Source organism: Bemisia tabaci, chromosome 6 (genome assembly GCF_918797505.1).
Source record: "Bemisia tabaci chromosome 6, PGI_BMITA_v3".
NCBI classification, from domain to species: Eukaryota; Metazoa; Arthropoda; class Insecta; order Hemiptera; family Aleyrodidae; genus Bemisia; species Bemisia tabaci.
The window spans coordinates 900,713-921,348 of NC_092798.1; the positions used below are offsets into that span (position 1 = coordinate 900,713).

The 20,636-nt window shown below is 35.1% G+C and overlaps 2 protein-coding genes across 2 annotated transcripts; one reads left to right on the forward strand and one right to left on the reverse strand.

Annotated features, from left to right (window-relative positions):
- Window positions 1-1,661: 1,661 nt before the first annotated feature.
- On the reverse strand, window positions 1,662-16,918 carry LOC109033872 (leucine-rich repeat-containing protein 40). The gene is made up of 11 exons (XM_019046702.2): window positions 16,450-16,918; window positions 14,995-15,182; window positions 13,543-13,746; window positions 12,845-12,968; window positions 10,698-10,867; window positions 9,856-9,998; window positions 9,085-9,291; window positions 6,719-6,862; window positions 5,171-5,359; window positions 4,406-4,591; window positions 1,662-4,121 (listed from the first exon to the last, which is right to left on the reverse strand). Exons 1-11 carry the CDS (start codon window positions 16,673-16,675, stop codon window positions 4,019-4,021), a joined length of 1,884 nt encoding a protein of 627 aa, XP_018902247.2. The 5' UTR covers window positions 16,676-16,918; the 3' UTR covers window positions 1,662-4,018.
- A 122-nt stretch (window positions 16,919-17,040) lies between these two features.
- On the forward strand, window positions 17,041-20,416 carry Slu7 (Pre-mRNA-splicing factor Slu7). The gene is made up of 2 exons (XM_072301635.1): window positions 17,041-19,222; window positions 19,325-20,416. The coding sequence occupies exon 1, from the start codon at window positions 17,226-17,228 to the stop codon at window positions 19,035-19,037; it is 1,812 nt and encodes a 603-aa protein (XP_072157736.1). The 5' UTR covers window positions 17,041-17,225; the 3' UTR covers window positions 19,038-19,222; window positions 19,325-20,416.
- The last annotated feature ends 220 nt before the right edge of the window (window positions 20,417-20,636 follow it).

Sequence of the window (20,636 nt, forward strand, 5' to 3'; positions counted from 1 at the left end):
TCTATCACCTCTGATTGGCTGTCTGCTCCCGCCAATTTTGACCATCAGCTCTATTGCCAGATTTCTGATTTCTCTCCTCTTTCACCATATTAACATTTTTGTGCATTTTACCTACTGCAGAAAAATAACTGTGAATGAAATGAGGAAAATATCAATGCTTAAAAGACTACAAAAATCGATCCCCACAAATGCCTAGATTGGAACGAGAAAACGGTTGGGTTCTTGGCAAAATTGCATTATCTCGATATTTGTTAATCGCTGTTTTAAAATGAAACCTTGAAATCGAGTCAAGTGTTGCAAGAAAAGTTTTTAAAAAAGTTTACAAACTATTACCTACATTGTGCCATCTGATAAAAAATGCCGAGCGACTAATCTATATGCCGTAGCAGTTGAATTTCCAGAGTATTTTCAGTTCGCCTTCAATATTGACTGCTGCAATTGTTACTACTGGAAAGAGGTGCGTGACAATTTTGGCGTATTAGGTACATAAGTGCAGTTCTGTTTTCACTAGGTATTCAAAAAATACATGTTTCAAGTTTCGAAATTACATAGAGGTTTGAGGTGAAAGGAATGTTCAAGCTCACTTTTTGATGCTTAAAAATTGGATTTTAATAGTTAATTTTTCACAGGCTATATTTTAAGACTGGTATTAGTTGACATCATTAATACCACAATTTTCTTCAAAAACTGCACTTGCGCGCCTTGCCCTCCAAGGCTTTTAAATGATGTAAAGTTTTGATGGACCGCACACAGATGCTGTTAGTGGATTGTTCCTGCTTTTCCGGTTTCCATTGAAAGCATATACCTATGCAGCTTCATTTGCAAAATTTATTTTGAAAAAATCTTGCCAAGAAATTATAAAAACTGATTTAATGATGTGACGAGAAGAATGGTTCCTTGAGGCATTCGTAACTTGAGCACTTAAGGATGAGACGAAGGCATAGTTCTAATTGGCTAGACCTGAGGCAGTGAATTCGTTAACAGTTCAAAAACATCTTTGGAACCGAGGACTCAGTTTGCTCAGACATTTCTGGGTGTTTTACCAAAATTTTCCTTCGAAACTCCTCTATCCAGCAGTATCACCTAAATTAGTTGTGCTATTTTTTCGTTTGTTGTTAGTTACAAGGGGCCTTTTCCCTTGGATGCATCACAAGTTGTTGTGATATGACATAAAAACAGGAAGTCCCTAAATTGATTCATTCTTTGCTTGTTCGACTTGAAAACTTTGCAGAACTGCTCAAATGGTGAAACTTGATGCATAGTTTTTAGCAAACCTAAAAAACACAGCTGCTGACAATTTTTTATAAAAAACGTCTGTTGCTAAAGCTCATAGATCCCATGGTAACGAGTACTCCAATTTTTAAGTTGTTGAACTAGCCAACTGGTTATAAACGTTGATCTAGTCAACTGGGAAAATTGGCAGGAACATCAGTCCGGCAGAGGCCTTCTTTCCTCTGTTGCTGAAAATAATGGTTACCTTACGGCTGGTCACCCAATGTGAGAAACAATTTTGCCTCTAGTTTAAATTTTCATTTGCTCAATTTAATTTTTTTATGTGACTCATTGATCTGACAGCGGCTACGACAACAACAATACTTGGTGGGTATGCCAGATTAAAGAAAAACTGAATTGAGGGTAAATATCAGAGATAAAAGCAAAGCTGTCAAAGAATTGCTTATATTGAAAAAAAATAATGCATTCAAGAATATTTCACAATTGATGAGAGCCAAAATATAAAACTTGGACAAAATAGCAAACAAATGAAGTGGATACAAACCATCAAACAAACAAATACATGAATACATAAAAATAATACTAATATGTAAAATAAATTATCAACGCACAGTACTGGAAGTGATAACAAAATAAACAGACAACTTGCAATAAACATGAATACATAATTGCTTACATATGGCCCAGGTTTTATAGCTAATGGTAACTTACACTGAAATAATAATTTGTACGTTTCACTTCTTAATAGCGAGCGATCTGAGCATGGTTGGTAGAATTAGACTAGATCATGTGCAAAAGCTTGTAGAAACTTGGCAGCAAAGACAAGTTCAAATTTGAAGGATTTTTTCACTCTTTCGTGAATTTGTCCGTTTTCTTTCATGACAGTGAGATGATACAAATAGGAAAGAAGCATTTGAGTAATTTTTGTATCTTCTTTTTGAAGATTTGTTACGCCAGAAATATTCAGAAAGATCTTAACTAAACTTTTGTTGAGTATTAGGATTTCCATTTCATTCTTTGTTTTTCATTTATTTTCCTCCCAGATGTATGTATAATGAATAATAATTTCGAGTTTTCTTTCTTTGATTTGAGAATAAAATCAACTGACATTTACACAGAATTTGAACCAGCTTTGCGATTTCTGAAAATCACACAAATGGTTTAATTTTAACTCTGTGCTACAAGTGCAAGCAGAGAGCAATTGAAATTGTAAGAATAATGCTGTCAAAGGAAATTTAATTGCTAAAAGTTTAAAGTGAATCACTTTTAATATTAATTATAACACAGAAAATCACACAAAATTAAATCATTGCTACCAAAAAATAAATTGTACTTGATTTTCTATCCTACTTAGAAAGATACAATGTCAATGGCCATAATGGATTGAACAGGTTAAACGCTATGGGGTTTGGTTTTTTGTTTGTCTTAAATTGCCTGACTGAGAACCTTCATTGTTTAACACATATTGATGACTGAAGAACAATACTGCCAATCTGCAAACTGACAAATTTGCAGGATGAGGAGAAAACTTGACCATTTTTGTAATTTTCAGGTTAGATTTTCAATTTTTTCATACATTACAGCGCTCCCATACGGAGTTTGAAAAAACTTAAAACATGAGCTTGCATATTTTATGCTGTGGAATGCGGCAAAGTTGTTAACTCATTTTGGCCAAAATTGTCAGTCAGGCAGTGTTGTTCCTTGGCCCTCGATATGATACATTAGAATCAAATTGGTTTGAAGTACCTGTTTGATCATAAAAAAAAGGTGTTAGCTCTCATTGAGTATTGCTGTTCAGCCTATCAAAAAATTGCCCCTTTTGGAAAAACACGGGAATTTTGTTCAAACGAGGCCTAAACAAGATCTCGTTTGAACAAATCCCTGAGTTGCCCCAAAAAGGCACAAAAAGGCCTTTTCTTAAAACAGGCTTCTTGAAGAGAAGAATAAGAATAAATCACTATTATTTTAGAACAAAGCAAATTACATGGATTTAAAAATAAAAATAAAATGGATGGTAAAAATCAATGATGAATTTGAATGAGTTTGAATTACTGTAGTACCAAAAGCGTCAGGCGCCTCTTTTTTTTTAGCTGACAGTTTACAGAAGAAAAAAAAGATTCTAGAGAATTCATGTCATATACAAGTTTATTGATTTAAATACTAATCCTTTATCTTAATTCTTGAGCCTTCTACCCCTGATAAGAACAAGGAGCATGATTAATTCGTTTGAACTTTTTTCAGAGTGTAAAACAACCCAAAAAAGGGAAGAAAAAGCTTAGATGTCTCCAATTATGAGGGTGTAAAAAAGATGTAAAGTGTTCCATAAAAAATTTACAGAGATGACTCATAAATTATTAGCTTTTCTCTCAGTAGCCTAATTAATCATTTTTTGGAAGGTAGGGGGACAACAGCACTTTGAGTTTTCACAAAAACTGCTTCATTGATGGAACACATGTACTTAAATTACATTTTAACTTAGCATTACATTTAATTATTATTAAAAAAAGTTTTGATTAGAGAATTCAAGATCTCGACTACACAACTAAATGGTAACATGTTATGTTCAGTTTACAGATTCTCTTGTGGGATGTTGGATAAACTATGCGTTTTAAAGAGAATCTTTAAGAACCAAAAAAGGAGGTATCATTTAATTTTCAACTCGATTTCTCCTCAATTAGAGTAATATCTTCTGAGTGTCCTCAGGCGTGGTAGCAAAAAGAACAAAACAAATTTTTTTTGGCGTGAAATTTGTACATGAAAGGTTATGTGGTGATAAAATCCATGACTATGGAATCCTAGATCGTAACCAGCTTAATAACGTTCGAGTGTCTGTTTCCAAAATCTCTCTTCGAGGATGTCTGATACCATTTCCGGCGAGCTGCAAGTCGCTGAAAAAAAAAGAGAATTACAAAATCGTTAAAGGAGCATCTATAATTCAAAATAGATTACAGAAAAATCTGAGAAATGCCTATTTTGCATCATAAATGAGGATTCAGAGAGGTATTTCTCTTGAAAAATGAACTACAGGTAGATATCAATCCATAAAAGTGTTTCTTAGAGAAAAAATAATGTTGATTTTAATTAAGTTTAGAATAAGTTGGATTTGATTTCTGATTGTGTACAGAAAAACAGAAAATATCTACTGGTTTGGATATTTTAAGGGGACACTTACATGAGTTGGGTTAGATTTCCGACTTCTGGCGGAATTTGCTGAAGATCATTGTTTGTTAGGTTCAGAACTGCCAACTGGGTTAACTGGCTCAAACCTTTGACGTTGAATTTTGAGATTTTATTGTTCTCAAAGGAGATCCTTTCGATGTGAGTGCAGTTAAACAATGGTGAAGGCATTTCTGTGAATCTGAGCAGTCAACAAACAATTATTTTAGTACACTTGAAAAACGAATAAATAATTCAACTATTAATTGATAAGAAGAAGAAAATAAAGCTTTCTCTGATGAGTTATATACACAGCAGATGCAATGGGAAGGGTATTGATAGAAATGGGTTTCCTTGTGAGCTCTAAAACCATGATTCAAAAATGCATCATGCATATGATTTGAAAATCTGGGCAACAAGCCATCCACCATCACCTCTTTTAGCGTTTTAAATTTCTGAGGACAAAACGTTTACGTGACTTTTCTACTCTCATCCTTTACAAATCTTCCTCTACATCTACGATAAAGTTATTAAATTTGCCAGTTAGAGTTTAGATTTGATTAAATGGGAAAAAACAGTAGTTTTTGTTTTTTAAAAATAAAAAGACTGGAATTTTGGAGTTTTGCGATCATTTTAGCAGAGTGCCACTCACTTGATTGATACTTAAAATTTTAAAAGAAACAGTTTTCTTAGTTACAGTGACAAGCCATGAATAAATGTGGAAAAAAAACCTGGTAAAAAATTGAAAAAAATATTAAAAAGCGAGAAAGAAAAAACTTACAAATTAAAAGATAAGTCTACTTCTTTGAGATGCTGTAACTCTGAGAACTCTTCTGGCAATCGTGACAGTCGATTGCAGCTCAAATCCAAAAACCACAGATTTATGAAAGGCTTTATGTTTTCTGAGAGGCTGGAAATAGTATTTTTGCTCAGATTCAATTCCTGGAGATTTTTTGCTAGTTTACCCATCCTAAAAGCACAAACAAAAGACTTGTATCACATAAAACAGAATTATATAAAAATTATATCTGACTCCTTGGGTGCGCTTCACTCCTTTCACTGGTAGCTATACGGTAATTTTATTACTCTTTTTAGGAAGGAAGTTCAACATTTTTGACAAGCTAAAATTTGTCTTTTTGCATTTTTGTAATATTGGTTGACAAAGTTATTTGGAGTTCATGTCCGGTTTCTTAGAGAAGGGCACTTATTCGTCAAAAAAGGAGTTTTTAAAGGAGAGAAAGAATAGATGGATGGACATAAAACTGGATAGGACAGAAAAACCAAGTAAATGAAGGTTTCAGTAAAGGAATCATACATTGTAAAAAGAACAACAATAATTACAAGGTAAAAAAGAAAACACTACTGGAGAAACAGCCTCTTTTCCCTCCAAAAACTACATTGAGTTTCTGACACCGGCAGCAAATCTGTGATTCCCAGTTAAAAGTCTTAAGCAACGTGTTCAGTAATTTTTAATCCTTGTATGTTTGGTAATTTGAGTGCATTTGGTTCCCAAGAATTTACCAGGCCTCTCTTGGAAGATATTCCGCGAAAAAAGAACTCAAAGTTGCATATTTTGAGCTCCTGTTTAAACACACATCTCTGAAGGAGCCAACATGGTGTCCAAGAATCTCCTTCTTGCCTTGAATACCCATATAGATTATGAAATATCCTCTTTTAGAATACCCTTCTAACCCTCTCTTTGTAATTGGACTTCATTTTGCTGTTACAAGCTACTATTTTGGGCTATCTGTAAAAACACTTATCTGCAAAGGGAAACTAATGGTTAACACGTTGTTTGTAAACTAAGCCTTAAATTGTAGTTACTTATTACAAAATGTAATCCAACTTATGGTATGCGTAGCCATAATCAATTCATGACTGCTCCGACCATGGATCTCAGCAGAGGGAGGGGGCAGTTGAAAATGTACCCTCAAATAGGCAGATATTTTCCGACTCCATCTTGGTTCCCTCCGCAATGCACCTTTGAATGGAAGCTTGAAATACGTGCACAACTTTTTGACTCTTTTCCAGGTTTAAAATTGTGAGACAAAAATCCAGGGAAGTTAGTGCACTCTCAGTCATCAGTCTCTCAACAGTCATCAGAGAAAAATTTATCAAGTCGCACAATCTTAGAGACATTCAATTTATTTGTGGTATGGATGTTAAAAGTGACCAATGCGTTAATTTCTAATTTAAAACCATGAATCAATAATGAAATCATTTGATGCATATGATCCAAATATTTTGATTATGAGGAAATTGATACAAAGAACAAACAAAATTTGAAAAGATAAAAAACATTTTTGAAAAAGCGGACAGAATAACTTACTCAGCAGGTATATCAGTCAATAAGTTATTACTTAAATCAACAAGCTGAACTTCAGCTTCCTCAGCGTCAGTCAAAACAGACTCCGGAACACACGTCAAACTGTAACCACTCAAATGCAAAGCGCGACGTTTCCTCAAAGTGTACCTGAGGATGAGGAGAAAATGTTATGAAACAAGAGAACTTAAGTAACAGTTAGATAAAATTCCAAAGGTGAAATTAAAGCTTCTAAGGTTTCAAGAAAAATCATGGGGCAGTCAATGAAATCAGTGCATGAGAGAGTATGATTGTGAAAAAGTAGATCAAACGAGAAGAGAAGTGATAAAAGAGTTGATTGTTCTGTTTGGATGCAATTAGAGAGCAATTTATTAGATATTGGCAGTGAAGGCGATCTTGCCCTGTTTGAAAAATGGTTGGTGGATGATTTTTCTACATCTTACAAGCAATCATATTGAAAACATATAGAGTTTTTCTTTGGGATAGCTGCGGCTGGAGTCAACTTCTACATCTTCCATCAATAGCCCACCCAGAAAAGTAGTTTGGCTCCCATTACAAAAATTCCTCCCAAATAAACCTGAGGTCTACCTTTTCAGAGGTATTATTTGGGGCAGGGGCGTAAAAACTTATTGAGCATGCGACCAACAGGTCATCATCAGTTGAAAACGAAAATGGGATGCCCCTGAAAACAGGTTTTGAAAATAAGGAGGCCGCCATGCGCTCGCATAAAAATTTCCTATTTTAAAAAGTACATATAATATCAAGAAGCAAATCTCGTATTTTTTGCAAAATTACAGCACTTTATACTTGCAGAGATAAAAATGGTCATCACTATGAAATAGTTGAGTAAAAGGGGGTTCTTGAAATGGAAAGGAGGCTACAAACTTTCTAAACCCCTAATTCAGGAGGTGGTAAAGGAGGAAGATGAATTGATTTCTAAGATGATTAAGAAACTACATACTTTTAAATACAGCAAACCTCGAGATAGGTTAGGTTAGGAGTCTGATTGGGATTAAAATAGTGACAAAGTTAGATATAAAGACTAAGTTATCATATTTTTTACAAGATCAATAAAATGTTGAATAAGTGTAAAAAAACCTTGCAATTCTGAGTCAGAAATTGTGGTGATGAAAGAACAAAAGCAAACAAAATGAGAAACCGATTGAAATAGTTACTCTTCACTTCTTCGAGATGGTCATTTTTCCTCAATCCTGTCCAGCTGAAAAATTATGTTTTCATGAACTGAAGAGAATTCCAAGCTAACTTGAAAGAGAGGCAGTTCTGCAGTTTCTTTTTCAGATCAGTTTCTTTTGTTAAATTATACTCATTTATTTCATGATTTAAAACTTTCCTGTAATAAAAACAGGTCGATGCTGATTCAATGTTTGGTGATAAAAATGATTTCCTTTTCTGTCCACAAATGCAAGTTCAAGAAAAGTACAAATGAGAGAGAAAACTTCATGTGAAATGGACCTTGCACAGAATGTTCTTTGTGATTTCCTGGGCATAATGAGCCTTTCAAATCAAACTGTTTAGGGGCTACTTGGAAGAAAAGCAGAGCTGAAAAGTTAATTTTTTGGTAATTCTGTGCCTAATGTTCTGAAACAGTTCATCATCTTCTTAGACAGCATGCTGCGAGAAAAGGATTACTCTCCTCTATCACAAACATTGCTGCTCGATAACACCAACAAAAATTCCCAAAGAATCACTTTTTAGCCCTGCTTTCCTCATATTTGGAACATCAAACAGTTGATTTTGAAAGTTCACCGTGCTCTAAGAGTTGTAAAAAACATCGTATTGGACAATTAAGAAATTAGACAGGCACCTAGTCTCTTAGATTTCCATACAAGGAGTCGGGAGTAACTTTTAATTTAACCAGTCGCAAATTTTCTCCTGAAAGTCCAGAAAAAATATTTTGAACATGAAAATAGTTTATCCATAACCTTCAGTCTTGCGGAGAGATAAAATTTCAAACCTCGTTTTCTTGATTGCAATTCGGTGTGATTCTGTCGAACTATTTGCAATAATTTTGCGACTATAATTTGCGAAAATTTTTGAGTGAATGAAGATTTTCTCAGATAACACTTTGCAAAATTTGAACGCAAGTAAGCCTCCTAGTTCTCACCCTTTCAAATGGCCCTGATAATTTTAGAAAACATAAATTTTTTTTTTGTTTCTCAGATAAAAAAATTCCTGCATTAACTGGAGCTTTCTAAAATGCGTTCTGTTACATGCTGTGTTATCTTAGCTTCTTAGAAATCTCCTGGGGAAACTTTCTCAACTTTATTACTTAGACGGTGAGAATTTAAATTTAACATCTTAGAGAGACTAAAAATCAACTTGGCTAGATCATTATCTACCTCTGCACTTACTTGTCTGGCAACCGTGTATTCTTCTCGCTAGAATAGGGTGAAGTGTTGCTGACAGGTGGTGAGGTTTGTCTCTCCATAAATTTGGTTGCCAAATATTGAAGCACGCGATTGGTGCCGCCATTGATGATGTCCTGCCTGATGTCCAGAGGATTTGATTTCACCAAGAGAACTTTCAGGTTTGACAGCTTGCACAAAGTCGATGGCAACCTTAAAAATTACACCAACAAAAAATAAGGAAATCAACCATAACTGCCACAGAAGGACTTTCTCAACTAGACTTTAAAAAATCTCCATCGTGCTACAAAAGTACATCTTGTTCTAAGATAGAAGTTTCCCATCATATTTTACTATTTTGACACAGTATTCCAACTTCATCCATAAATTTTGGGTGCCATTTGGTTGGGAGGCCGAATGTTCCAGCACTTTTTCAGAGAGCAGTGTTTGTCACGTTAGATGAAAAAATCAAAATTTGAGTTTTTATGGCAAGACATTCTCCAATTAATAAGATAATAGAATAAGTTACGAGCTCATGTTTGAGCAAACAGAGAGCCTAATCCTCTATTTGGTTCCAACAATTTTGAGCTTTGAACACAGCTAAAAACTTGGAACAATTTCGTCCAAATTTCCATTATCTAAATTGAAAGAACTGTTTGATATAATGTTGCAAGATGATTTAATGCGAAAATTTTCGTACACTACACCTCAAATCATACCTTAATTTTAAGTTTTTGGGAACAGTCACAAACAAAAATTAATCAAATCTACACTTACTCCACAAGAGAATTGCTTGAGACATTTAAATTGGTCAAACTGGAGAGATAACCTAATTCATCAGGCAGCTTGGCAAGATTGTTGTTGGAGAGATCCATGATGGAAACCGATGAGAGGTTTTCTATATTCTCGGCTGTGATAACCTGCAACAAAGAACAAATCGACAATATTAAAACAGTGCAAAATATCTATTCACTTGTTGAACTTTGATTCAAATTCGAAGAAATTTAGAAATCTTACTTCATAGGACACTTCTCGAAGAATTCAAGTGATAGACTTAGAAATGGCTACAACAAAGCCACAATTGAAGTTTGAGAATAATGCATCGCATCATCGTACTGCTGTCTTCTCACTGTCAATACATAGAAACATGTTGATTGTAGAAACTGGCCTGCGCTTATAGGAATTTAAACTTTGTTCATTCTTGATGGGTTCTATTCAAATTGTATTTTCTGCTCAGATAATGTGGAGGGACATTAGTTTAAAATGCACAATTAACCTTCCAAATCAAGACACTGAATTCAAAGAATTGATAATTAATATTTACTTCAATTAATATTATAGCCTTGTTTCGACCATTAATTCATTCTCATTCTCTAACACTAAATAGTTAAGTTCGCTATTGAAAAAATAAAACAATAGAGAAAATAAGACAACAAATGCAGTTACTCAGAGTCCAGTTGAATGCGTCCGAAATATAATTGGACTTGAAGAACACAAAGAGTGCATTGCTGTACTTACTCTTAAGATTTAATGAGAGTAAAAGAACTTAATGATTGCAAAAAGATGAAAAGCCTATATTTCATGTTTCGAAAAGTAAATTTCCTTAAAATTATCATTACCATTATGTTATTGTGACTGAGGATAAGTTCCTTTAGACGATGGCACATCTTCAGACACGGAAAAGATGAAATCTGGTTCCTGGCCGCATCTATCATGTGTATGCTGCTCATGAACTCGAAAGTGGGAAGTTCCGCAACCAAATTTTTCCCAGCTTTGAACACCTCGAGCGCTGAAAAAAATAAAAGAGCATAAGTAAGAAAATCCAGTAAATACAATTTCTTTTAACCTACATAATTTTGAGAAAAGCTCTGATTCCATGATATTTTTTCACATTACAGGGCTCAGTTACATGATTAGAAAATACCAATTTGCTCTGATATGCACACACCCGATCTTTCGAATCAAATCTAATTTTCTGCTTTTCAGCTCAAAGAAAATCTGCAATGGCATTCCAGATTTATGGGTTGACTCGCTCTAGTGAGAACAAGAAAGCACAATTGTTGAACTTTTTTCTATCATTTTGTTCATAATATTTTTTTTTATTGAAAGTGGTTCAGTCATTAGTGAGACTAAAATTGACCATTATGATATTAGTAAAAAAAAAAAAAAAAAAAAAAAAAAAGAAGAAGAAAACCAGAGACCCTTGGAGAAAAATACAAATGGTAATGGAAACATACCATCCGAAAAACGGCTTTAAAGATTTTTGGGCAATGGCTTGTAAAATGAGTGATAATTCGAGAGTAATTGTCAAGTGAACGAGTATTGAAGGTCTGTTATTGAAAAGATGTTATAAACTGCAAGTTGTAATTATTCACTGTCTTTGGTTTGTTCAGGTCAGCTCTTGTAATTTAAAAAAAAGCATTGAAACAACTGCGCTATTTTCAATACCAGGAGAGAGTAAACTAAAATCATTATTGTAAAAACCACACACAAAAAAAGCCAATTGGCAGGAGATCAGAGAAGTGCTGCTAAGCATCGTGGAAGTATACGAATGAATAAAAAAAAGTTCACTTCAGAAGGCTGAACAATAAGAGATAAGGTGATGAGACTTTGAAGCAGGTGTCCACAAACATAATGTAAAAAGAGATGGTACGATTTGCGTGGTTGTGCATCTCTAAGTAGCAGTGTTCTACTCAGAACGACACAAGAATATTAACCACAAAAATAAGTGTTGAGCTTAAAATGGGACACGACTTCATTTGGATGGTGCTTACTTCTCTGGCTACTGAAAAAAAAAGGATCAATATAGCACAACCACTGTTCCATGTTGCTTAAATATTCAGAACGCTGAGTTCTTTTCCATAAATAGACAAGCATTGTATTATGAGAAGGGAGATAAGAGGGAATTGACATGATGCACTATGGAGCTGCAAAATGCATTAATCATTACTAAATTCGGACTGCAAAACGTACAAAAAGTGCAGCCAGGACAAGAATATTTTTCCTTGATTTAATGGCTTTTAGGTAAGAGAGGGGGCATTGATGAAAAATTGAAAACCTCTAAGACATTCCATGCTGATTCGCAAATAAAAAAGAAAGGAAAAAAACTCAACTGGCTAAAAGAACCATTCTGAAATTTGGCTCAAAACTGTGATGGTTTGGAAGTAATGCTTTATAACTGTACGGTATTGAAATCTTTTAATTCTGTACGATTGATGAACTGCTGAGATAATTGAAAGGCTACTTAGGAAAAATAAACTTTTAATGCATTCACCTTCATGCAACACCATTTGTACAATCCATCTCATGGAATTCAGCCAAATGCAAAAGGAATTCATAAATACAGGTAAGTAATCGATGAAAAGAAAGTTAAAAAACACTCGAGACAAATGCTGCAAAACTTAAGGGTGAACAGTACATAAAAGATTCACAACAAAACTGTAAAATTTAAATGACTTGATAACAACAGAAAAATACAACATGAAACTTGAAAAAATATGTGTCAAAATTCAAAGTGCTAGTCTTGGAATAGGAAAATAAGTCTCAAGTCTTTGGAAATATTAATACTTTCGCTCCGATCTAATTTTGCTAATTATTGAGAAGAAAAATAAATGTACAAGGTTTATCATGAGAAACGATGACTACAAAATGACTCATAAACTGGGAAAAGGTAAAAAACAAGATGCAGAACGCCACAGAAGCAAATAAAGACAAAATTCTGGGACATGCACCAAGGAAGAATGCATACGCGACAGTTATCACTGACCGGTGAGAAACTTCAGCTCGAGTGGTAACTCGCGAATCAAATTGCTTTCTAAATTCAAACATGTCAGAGAGACTAGTTGACACATAGAGATAGGGATGCTGTCTATTTTATTATAACTTAAGTCCTGAAATAAACACATTTTAAAATGAGCTTCCATATGAAATTTACATGGTCCATTTCTGGAATATATTGATATTTGTTGTCCTTTTTGCGGCAATCAGAAACTACCCTCTTCCATTTTTCTCTAGGGGGCTCTCCAAATAAAACAATGAAAATTTTATGAAATTAAGATTCGTCTTTGCCTTTTATAAACACTAGCAGAAGGACTCTCAAGAATCCTGGCTAGGACTTGAGGAGACTGGGCTCTTTCAGCAATTGGCCATTGAACCAAGAAAGTGAGGAGTGAAAAAGATGAGAAATTTTGCAACGTTAAAATCCAGCTGAACTGATTTGAAAATTAACTTGGTTGAAACTGATGAATCAGACACTATAAACTAATTAGCCGTTTCCAAAAAATTTAAAAAAAAAAATTGACTCACATTAAGAACCTATTTCATTATGTTTATTTTTTCATTGCAATTTTTCAGGATGAAGATGATGAAATAGTACTTTAAATCTGAGAATTCTTACAGCTATTGCTAATTCTTTCAGTGAGAGTGAAATAGAAAAAAAAAAAATTACAATGGAAGAGTACTCACAAGGAAAGTTAGCGTAACAACGTCTCCTATTTCATAATCTACTTTAACCAACTCGTTGTTTGTCATACTTAAGACTTTGAGCTTAGGGAGTGAGTAAACAGCCATCGGAATCTGTTTGAAATGGTTGTGATTTAAATTCAATTCATTCAAGTTATGGAGGTAGGACAGTTGGTCAGGTAAAGCCTTCAAAGAGTTATGTTGAAGCTGAAAACAAGGAGGAATGAGCCATTAAAAAGATTAACATGATATTAGATTCACGGCCATCCATACGGAAAAGGACCTCCAAGAGTGGAGGAAAATTCTCCTGTAGAGTTTTTTTCTCTATCCAGGTAAATAAATCTAAACTTGAGCTTTTAAAAGAAAATACTAAAATATTAAAAAATAACGATAATGAAAGTCGCAAAACATATATCCAATTGCAACACAGCAGATTTTATGGGAGATTTTTTTTTTTTTTTAAAAAAAAAAAAAACTGACCAAAGTGAAAATTTCAAAAAATAATCTTCTATGGTTTTTCTTTAAAAAAAGGAGACAATGGCAGAGATTGAAACACCGAAATTAAGAAACATGTTTTGCAATGTTCATCATTGATAAATTGAAAGTATTACAAAGTTTTTTTCCCCCCTAAACAGAGCTCAAGTTGCATATTACCTAATCAAAAAATTTGTTGGAACTTTGTCACACTGTTTGAATCTGTTGTTTTGAAAACCCTTTGGGTCTTTCATATTTAGCTTCAAAATCTACTAATTTTATTTCTGGTCAAATATTCTTGCAAAAGAAAAAAAAATTAAATCAGAAGGTGGAAGCTAAAGGAGCTAAACATTGTATATTGTCGCAAAGTTGTACTTGACAATATATTCATTTACTCAAAAAGGTGGCAAATTTTCATTTGAAATTCTTCCAGAATTATCTTTGAAATTTGATGAAGATTTATCTGAAATTTTCTATGTAAAAAATCATCCTTAATGAAAAGAGAGCTAAATTTTCAGGTGAAACTATTTAATTGAGATGTAATTGGACTTCAATTTGAAATAAAGAGCTACAATTTCTGGCTTATCCATAGACACCCTTATGCGCATAGGGAAACTAATAGTGCACATGTTTTTTCTAAACTGAGCCAGATATTGTAGTTCCTAATTGGACCGCATTTTGCAATTTGGAACTATAAATTCTGGCTCATCTGACACTTATGTGCACAGGGAAATTAATGGTGCAAACGTCGTTTTTAAACCGGGCCAGAATTCATAGTTCCTAATTGCAAAATGTAGTCCAATTGCAAAATGTGGTCCAATTATGGTGTTGTGACACTCACTTTTTCACATGCTTCACGTGTCCATGATACATAAGTACTCAATTCATAAACTGAACAGGCATAATAAACAATCTCAGGCTTGACGCGGCAAACTAATGACACTGCTTAAAAAGTAGCTTGAAAGTAAGAGTGATACTTACATTTAAGTGAGTTAGAGAGTGAACAACAGATAATTGACTAGGTATTTCTGTTATGTGATTGTAGCTGAGGTCGATTGTTGTCAAACAAGCTTCCTCCCACCACTTTTTTGATTCAACATCATCAAAGTCCACCTTTCTCCCTCTTTCTGGTTCGTTTTGCTTGGTTAGAAATGTCACTACGGGAACAGCTGAAGAGAAAATATAGAATGATAAAAATAAAAATGGAGCATATTTCTTGCTGTTTGATGGTTCAGGTGTTCGAATCTGATGAAATTCCAGGTTCCAAAAAGTGAATCAATAGACAAAAAAATTTGAAATGTTCATTCAGAACAAATTTTACTTCAAAATATTTTCTGAGTAAAATTTTGTGCATGAATGTCTGACACACCACAGCAAGGAGAGACTTTCAGGGATTTTTCAAAAAGCTTCTAAAAGTCACAAATTATCGACTGATCCATTAACCACTGAAACATTCTCCGCATCCTTACCCTGGCAGGATCCTTGATCTGTCCTTTCCTTTTCCACTGCTCTTACATTCTTCTATTTTTCAGTCAGGAATCATCTTTTCTCCTCAGAATCGCCGAGTTTGAGTTTTAATCTCCTTCAATTCCCATCAAATTAATGACTGAAATAACAGCTGATGGCTCTGTAGATTGTAGCAAGCCTCTCAGGCTAGTGGTCTCCCGGACTGTGATGTCAAAAAATCTAAGTATTTAGGTGTAGACTGCCCCTTTTTCTAGATCTTTCCTTCAAGACCCGTGAGTCCCACATACACTAATCTTTCGATCTCTTGGCGTTCATTGTTTTGCATGACTTCCGGTGTAATCACTAAGTAAGTTCCTACTCCTAAAATAGTTCGCGTGACACCTCCTCGTCTAGTTTCTTTTCTCATTATACTCTTCTGTAAATGACCTGTAATTTCCATGTAAAGTACGTTACGGCATAGTTCACGCAGCTTAACTTCTTATCTGTCGAAAGCGTACAAAAAGTTGAATAGGAAATTGAACGCAAAAAAAATTTGATCCAATTGCCATTTTTGAACAGGAATTAAGCGTCTCTGTATGCTTCCGGTTGAGAAGATGCAGCTTTGGCTGAGGTCAATTGAAAGATTTCATTTCAATTTTCCATAGATGGAGAGTGGAACAAAAATTTAGGGTGATGGGTCACATTCAAGTTTCTGTTCAACTTTTCATCTGATTTTTGATAGTATCACAATCCAACCTTTCATTCGACTAGAGCAGCAAAAAGGTGGAGTGAAAAGTCAGGATTAAAAGCTTTGAAAAAAAATTGAAAATCTCAATACCCACTTACTTTGATTGTGACAACATTCGTCACTTGGTATAGATTTCAAAGTACTTGGGTTTGATTGAAAATGATTTCAAACTAGCATGGCTAAAAGTGTTGTGTTGAATTGCTTATCTTGTTAAAGTAGAAAAATCATGCAGGGAATATTACCAGAAACAAGGCCTTTTTCACTGAGCTGAAGGACTCCGGTGTCTTTCGCTTTCATAATCACATCCGTGGTCAGAACTTTGTCATCGTCACTTGGGTGCTGATAGTTGAAGATCGAATTTGGAGAGCCACTGATAATTAAACTAGACTCATTGGCTTTGACCCTTTGTCGGGATAGAGACCTGAGCCTTTTGAGCTGAGGGATTCCACTGGCTTTACGGTTTGCCATGATAAAAGACAATTTTTAAAAACCGATATCGACTTCAGGTAGAGGATGAGACAGGTGATTGTAACACCCACAGCTTCATTGACAGGTCACAAAATCACATCAACGTACTTCACAATACACTTAACTGGTTGAAGATTAAATTTTCCAAAGGGAGTAAATTCGAAAAGGAGGGGCATTTTGTTATGATGAACATGCCAAAAGAAGACAATTAAGTAACAAGTGACTTTCTTCACAACTTCAGAGCTGTCAAATGTTATCAATCAAGTCAAGGTCGGAGGAACAACCATCCATCAATGATGCCATTTCGTTGATCAACAATTTTTCTTATCTAACCTAATTTCATTGTTTACTTCGACTTAATCGACTTCGTAATTGGGCGTCTTCTTGGTTTTTGCGGAAAATTTTTGCTTTTTTAACCCAAAGCCTCTCCATAATAGTCCCCCCGTGTTTGTAGTGACCATGCTCCTCGATTCCATATCAAAAAGAATGAAGTTTGACATTAAATTCTCTCCGTAAAGTTTTTGTTCCATAGTTTTCATTTTGCACCAGGATGAATTCGAACAGCTTACCAGTATCTGCTTTGCTAAAGAGCAAAGATGAGATTCTGGACGAAGAGCCGAAGAAGAAATCTCGAGAGGATTGGCGTAAAGCTAAAGAGTTAGAGGAGGCCCGAAAATTGGGTACTGCTCCAGCCGCCGTTGACGAAGAAGGTAGGGATATCAATCCACACATTCCTCAGTATATTTCAGCTGCGCCATGGTATTATGGCACTGCAGGTCCTACGTTGAAGCATCAGCGTATCCAACCAGACCAGAAAAAAGAGTTCTCCCATCTTGATGAGTGGTACAAACGAGGGACGAACTCTGAATCGGTTGCAATCAAGTACCGTAAAGGAGCTTGTGAAAACTGTGGTGCTATCACTCACAAGAAAAAAGATTGCATGGAAAGACCTAGAAAAATAGGTGTCAAATATACAAATGCTAATATTGCACCTGATGAGTTTGTTCAACCTGTGTTAAAGCAAGATTTTGATGGTAAACGAGACAGATGGGCTGGCTACGACCCAGCTCAGTATCATACTATTGTTGAACAGTATCAAAAAGTTGAAGAAGCAAAGCGAGAACTTAGAGCCCAAAGCCTAGCTGAAAAAGAGGAGGAAGAAGCAGGTGAAGAACATGATGAAGATAAATACGTAGATGAAGTGGATATGCCTGGAACCAAAGTAGACAGCAAGCAACGGATCACGGTGCGTAATTTGCGAATTCGAGAAGATACAGCTAAGTATCTGAGAAACCTGGATCCGAATTCTGCTTACTATGATCCCAAAACCAGATCTATGCGAGAAAATCCACTACCAGGTAAGGAAGACCCTGAAGAAAGTGAATTTGCTGGTGAAAATTTTGTCCGGTTTTCTGGTGATACTAGAAAACATGCGACAGCCCAGTTATTTGCATGGGATGCGCATGAGAAAGGTGTTGATGTCCATTTACTAGCCGAACCAACTAAACTCGAGAAGTTGAGAACAGAGTATGAGGCGAAGAAAGACGAGTTCAAGCATCAAATTCAAAAAAGTGTGTTGGAAAAGTATGGTGGAGAAGAACACCTAAATGCCCCTCCCAAGGAATTGTTATTAGCGCAGACAGAAAACTACGTCGAATTTTCCCGAGCTGGTACCATCATCAAAGGTCAAAAGGAATCGATTCCCAAATCTAGGTATGAAGAGGATGTTTACATCAACAATCATACCTCTGTATGGGGCTCATACTGGCATGATTTTGAGTGGGGTTATGCCTGTTGCCATTCCTTCATCAAGAATTCATATTGTGTCGGCGAAGCTGGTAAAAGTACGCCCCAAGTTGTGCCAGGAGAAAGTGAGGCAAAGCCCACCACCTCTTCCACCACAACTCCTCTCTCAAAATCTTTCTTTGCGAAATCATCGTCACCCCCGCCGTCCGAAGCTGAGGAGCCTGGAAAATCGGAGCCGGCTGAATCGAGTTCAGAAGAGTCAAGTTCAAGCTCATCCGAATCGTCTGATTCTGATAGTGAGGAGGAAAAGAAACGGAAGCGGAAGAAAGACAAAAAGAGGAAGAAGAAGAAGGAGCTGAAGAAAAAGAAGCGTGAAGCGAAGAAGTTGCAGAAAAAATTGAAGAAGCTGGAGAAACGAGGTGGCGACGAGAAACTGAAGGCTGCGTTGAAAGCGGAAGCTGATTCTCAGCGAGATGCAGATAGGATGATGAAACTGGACGAAAGAAAGAGGCCTTACAACAGTATGTTCGAAGTCAAGAAACCAACCGATGAAGAAATGGAAGCCTACTACATCAAGAGGAAACGAGATGAGGATCCCATGGCACAATTTTTGTAGGCTCAGTTTAAAGTGAGAAAAATATTTATGTGCATCTCCTCTTAACATTTCGTGTAGGGCTCATTTTAAATTTTTTCTGTTTTGTTAATTTTTTAGTTAAGCTTATTGTACATCTCAACCACTGTAATACTTATTTGTACATTTGTTTGTAAATATCATGATCATGTATTCGACATGGTTCTCAGGTTTAGTATGTCAAATAATTAAATTTACATCTGAACCACTGTAATACTTATTTGTACATTTGTTTGTAAATATCATGATCATGTATTCGACATGGTTCTCAGGTTTAGTATGTCAAATAATTAAATTAGACACTGAATCTCTCTGAAAATTAAGCATAGTAACTTCTGTTCCTCACTGACAGTAAATCACTGACTGCTGTTTGTCCTAATTTATAGTGAACGAAATTCACTCAACTCCAATCCCTTTCCATAATTTGTTCCTGAAGGGAAAAAATGCTCAGCTCCATGCCAATACCATGCTATTCGCCTATTTGCTACTCTCAATGTCCTCTTGATACATTCTGTCATGCCTCACTATTACTTACATCTCAAATGTTGAACCTCTCAATAGTTTAACTTTCCAAACCGAACAGTGTAAACGCATTCTCCTGTATTTTCTAGGTAATGTCAATTGCTTACTCCACTGCTTTTAATTTTGAGAGAACAATTTTAGTTGAATCTTCTCAATACTGATATAATTCATCTGACTGATTGGACGCAAGCATTATTCATTGTCAGTCCACTTAATTTTAAGATCACCTTGTGATATTTTGTCGTTTCCCCCACTAAAGAATGTATCTACAATGCGATGTTGCCAAATTTCTCCTCGCAAATTGCAATTTAACTGTAGAATATTGAGCACATCTAACTCAAAATTTTTATTGATTTTTCATCTGATATCATGATAAAATCAGAAAAATGTTGGACAAAAATCGCCCAAGTACACTCTTGTAAATAATCAAATTGTTTGAGTCAATTTTGCAATCTTGGAATGGAGTTACTTTCCTTCGTAGGGGAAACGATGATTTGACAACGTACTTTTCCAGCCCTGTGGACAGAAAAGACATTAGTTAGAACTAGGGAAAGAAAAGAGGAGACAAATGTCACATCAGAGAAGAGCATCGTTCAACATACATTATGTGGTAACTAATGGGCCACCTGATGATTGATGCATTCTGGTTGATGTGACATTTGTCTCTCCTTTTCTTTCCTCAGCTCTATCTGTATCATTCGTGTACATAAATTTTGATTCTTATGGTATTATGAATACGCAGCTATTTTTATATTCATGAGAATATTCAAATATCTAAGCATTCTTTTTTTTTCTCACGTAAATTTCAAATAAAAGTTGACTTATTTTTTTGTTAAATAGAATATTTTTTTCTTTCCTCCTGTTCTATTCAATTTCTTTATTCGATTTGAGAACAAATCAAATTTTCTGTCTGCATTGGTTAAAAAAAAAAACATCAATTCCTAGATGTCTGGCAGTAAACTAAACTTATGACCCTAGGACTCTCAAAAATTTACAAGAAGAGTTTTATTTTGTTAAGATTGCTTAAAAGCCGACGTTTGGGTATAATTCCTCAAGCCTTTA

Bases quoted from the DNA above. Each gene is read 5' to 3' on its own strand.
- LOC109033872 (XM_019046702.2), bottom strand. From the start codon at position 16,675: ATGGCAAACCGTAAAGCCAGTGGAATCCCTCAGCTCAAAAGGCTCAGG. The intron at 13,747-14,994 runs GTAAGTATCACT...CCTTGTTTTCAG, and splicing joins ACTCTCTAACTCACTTAAAT to CTTCAACATAACTCTTTGAA. The intron at 4,122-4,405 runs GTAAGTGTCCCC...TTTTTTTTTCAG, and splicing joins GGAAATCTAACCCAACTCAT to CGACTTGCAGCTCGCCGGAA.
- Slu7 (XM_072301635.1), top strand. From the start codon at position 17,226: ATGAATTCGAACAGCTTACCAGTATCTGCTTTGCTAAAGAGCAAAGAT.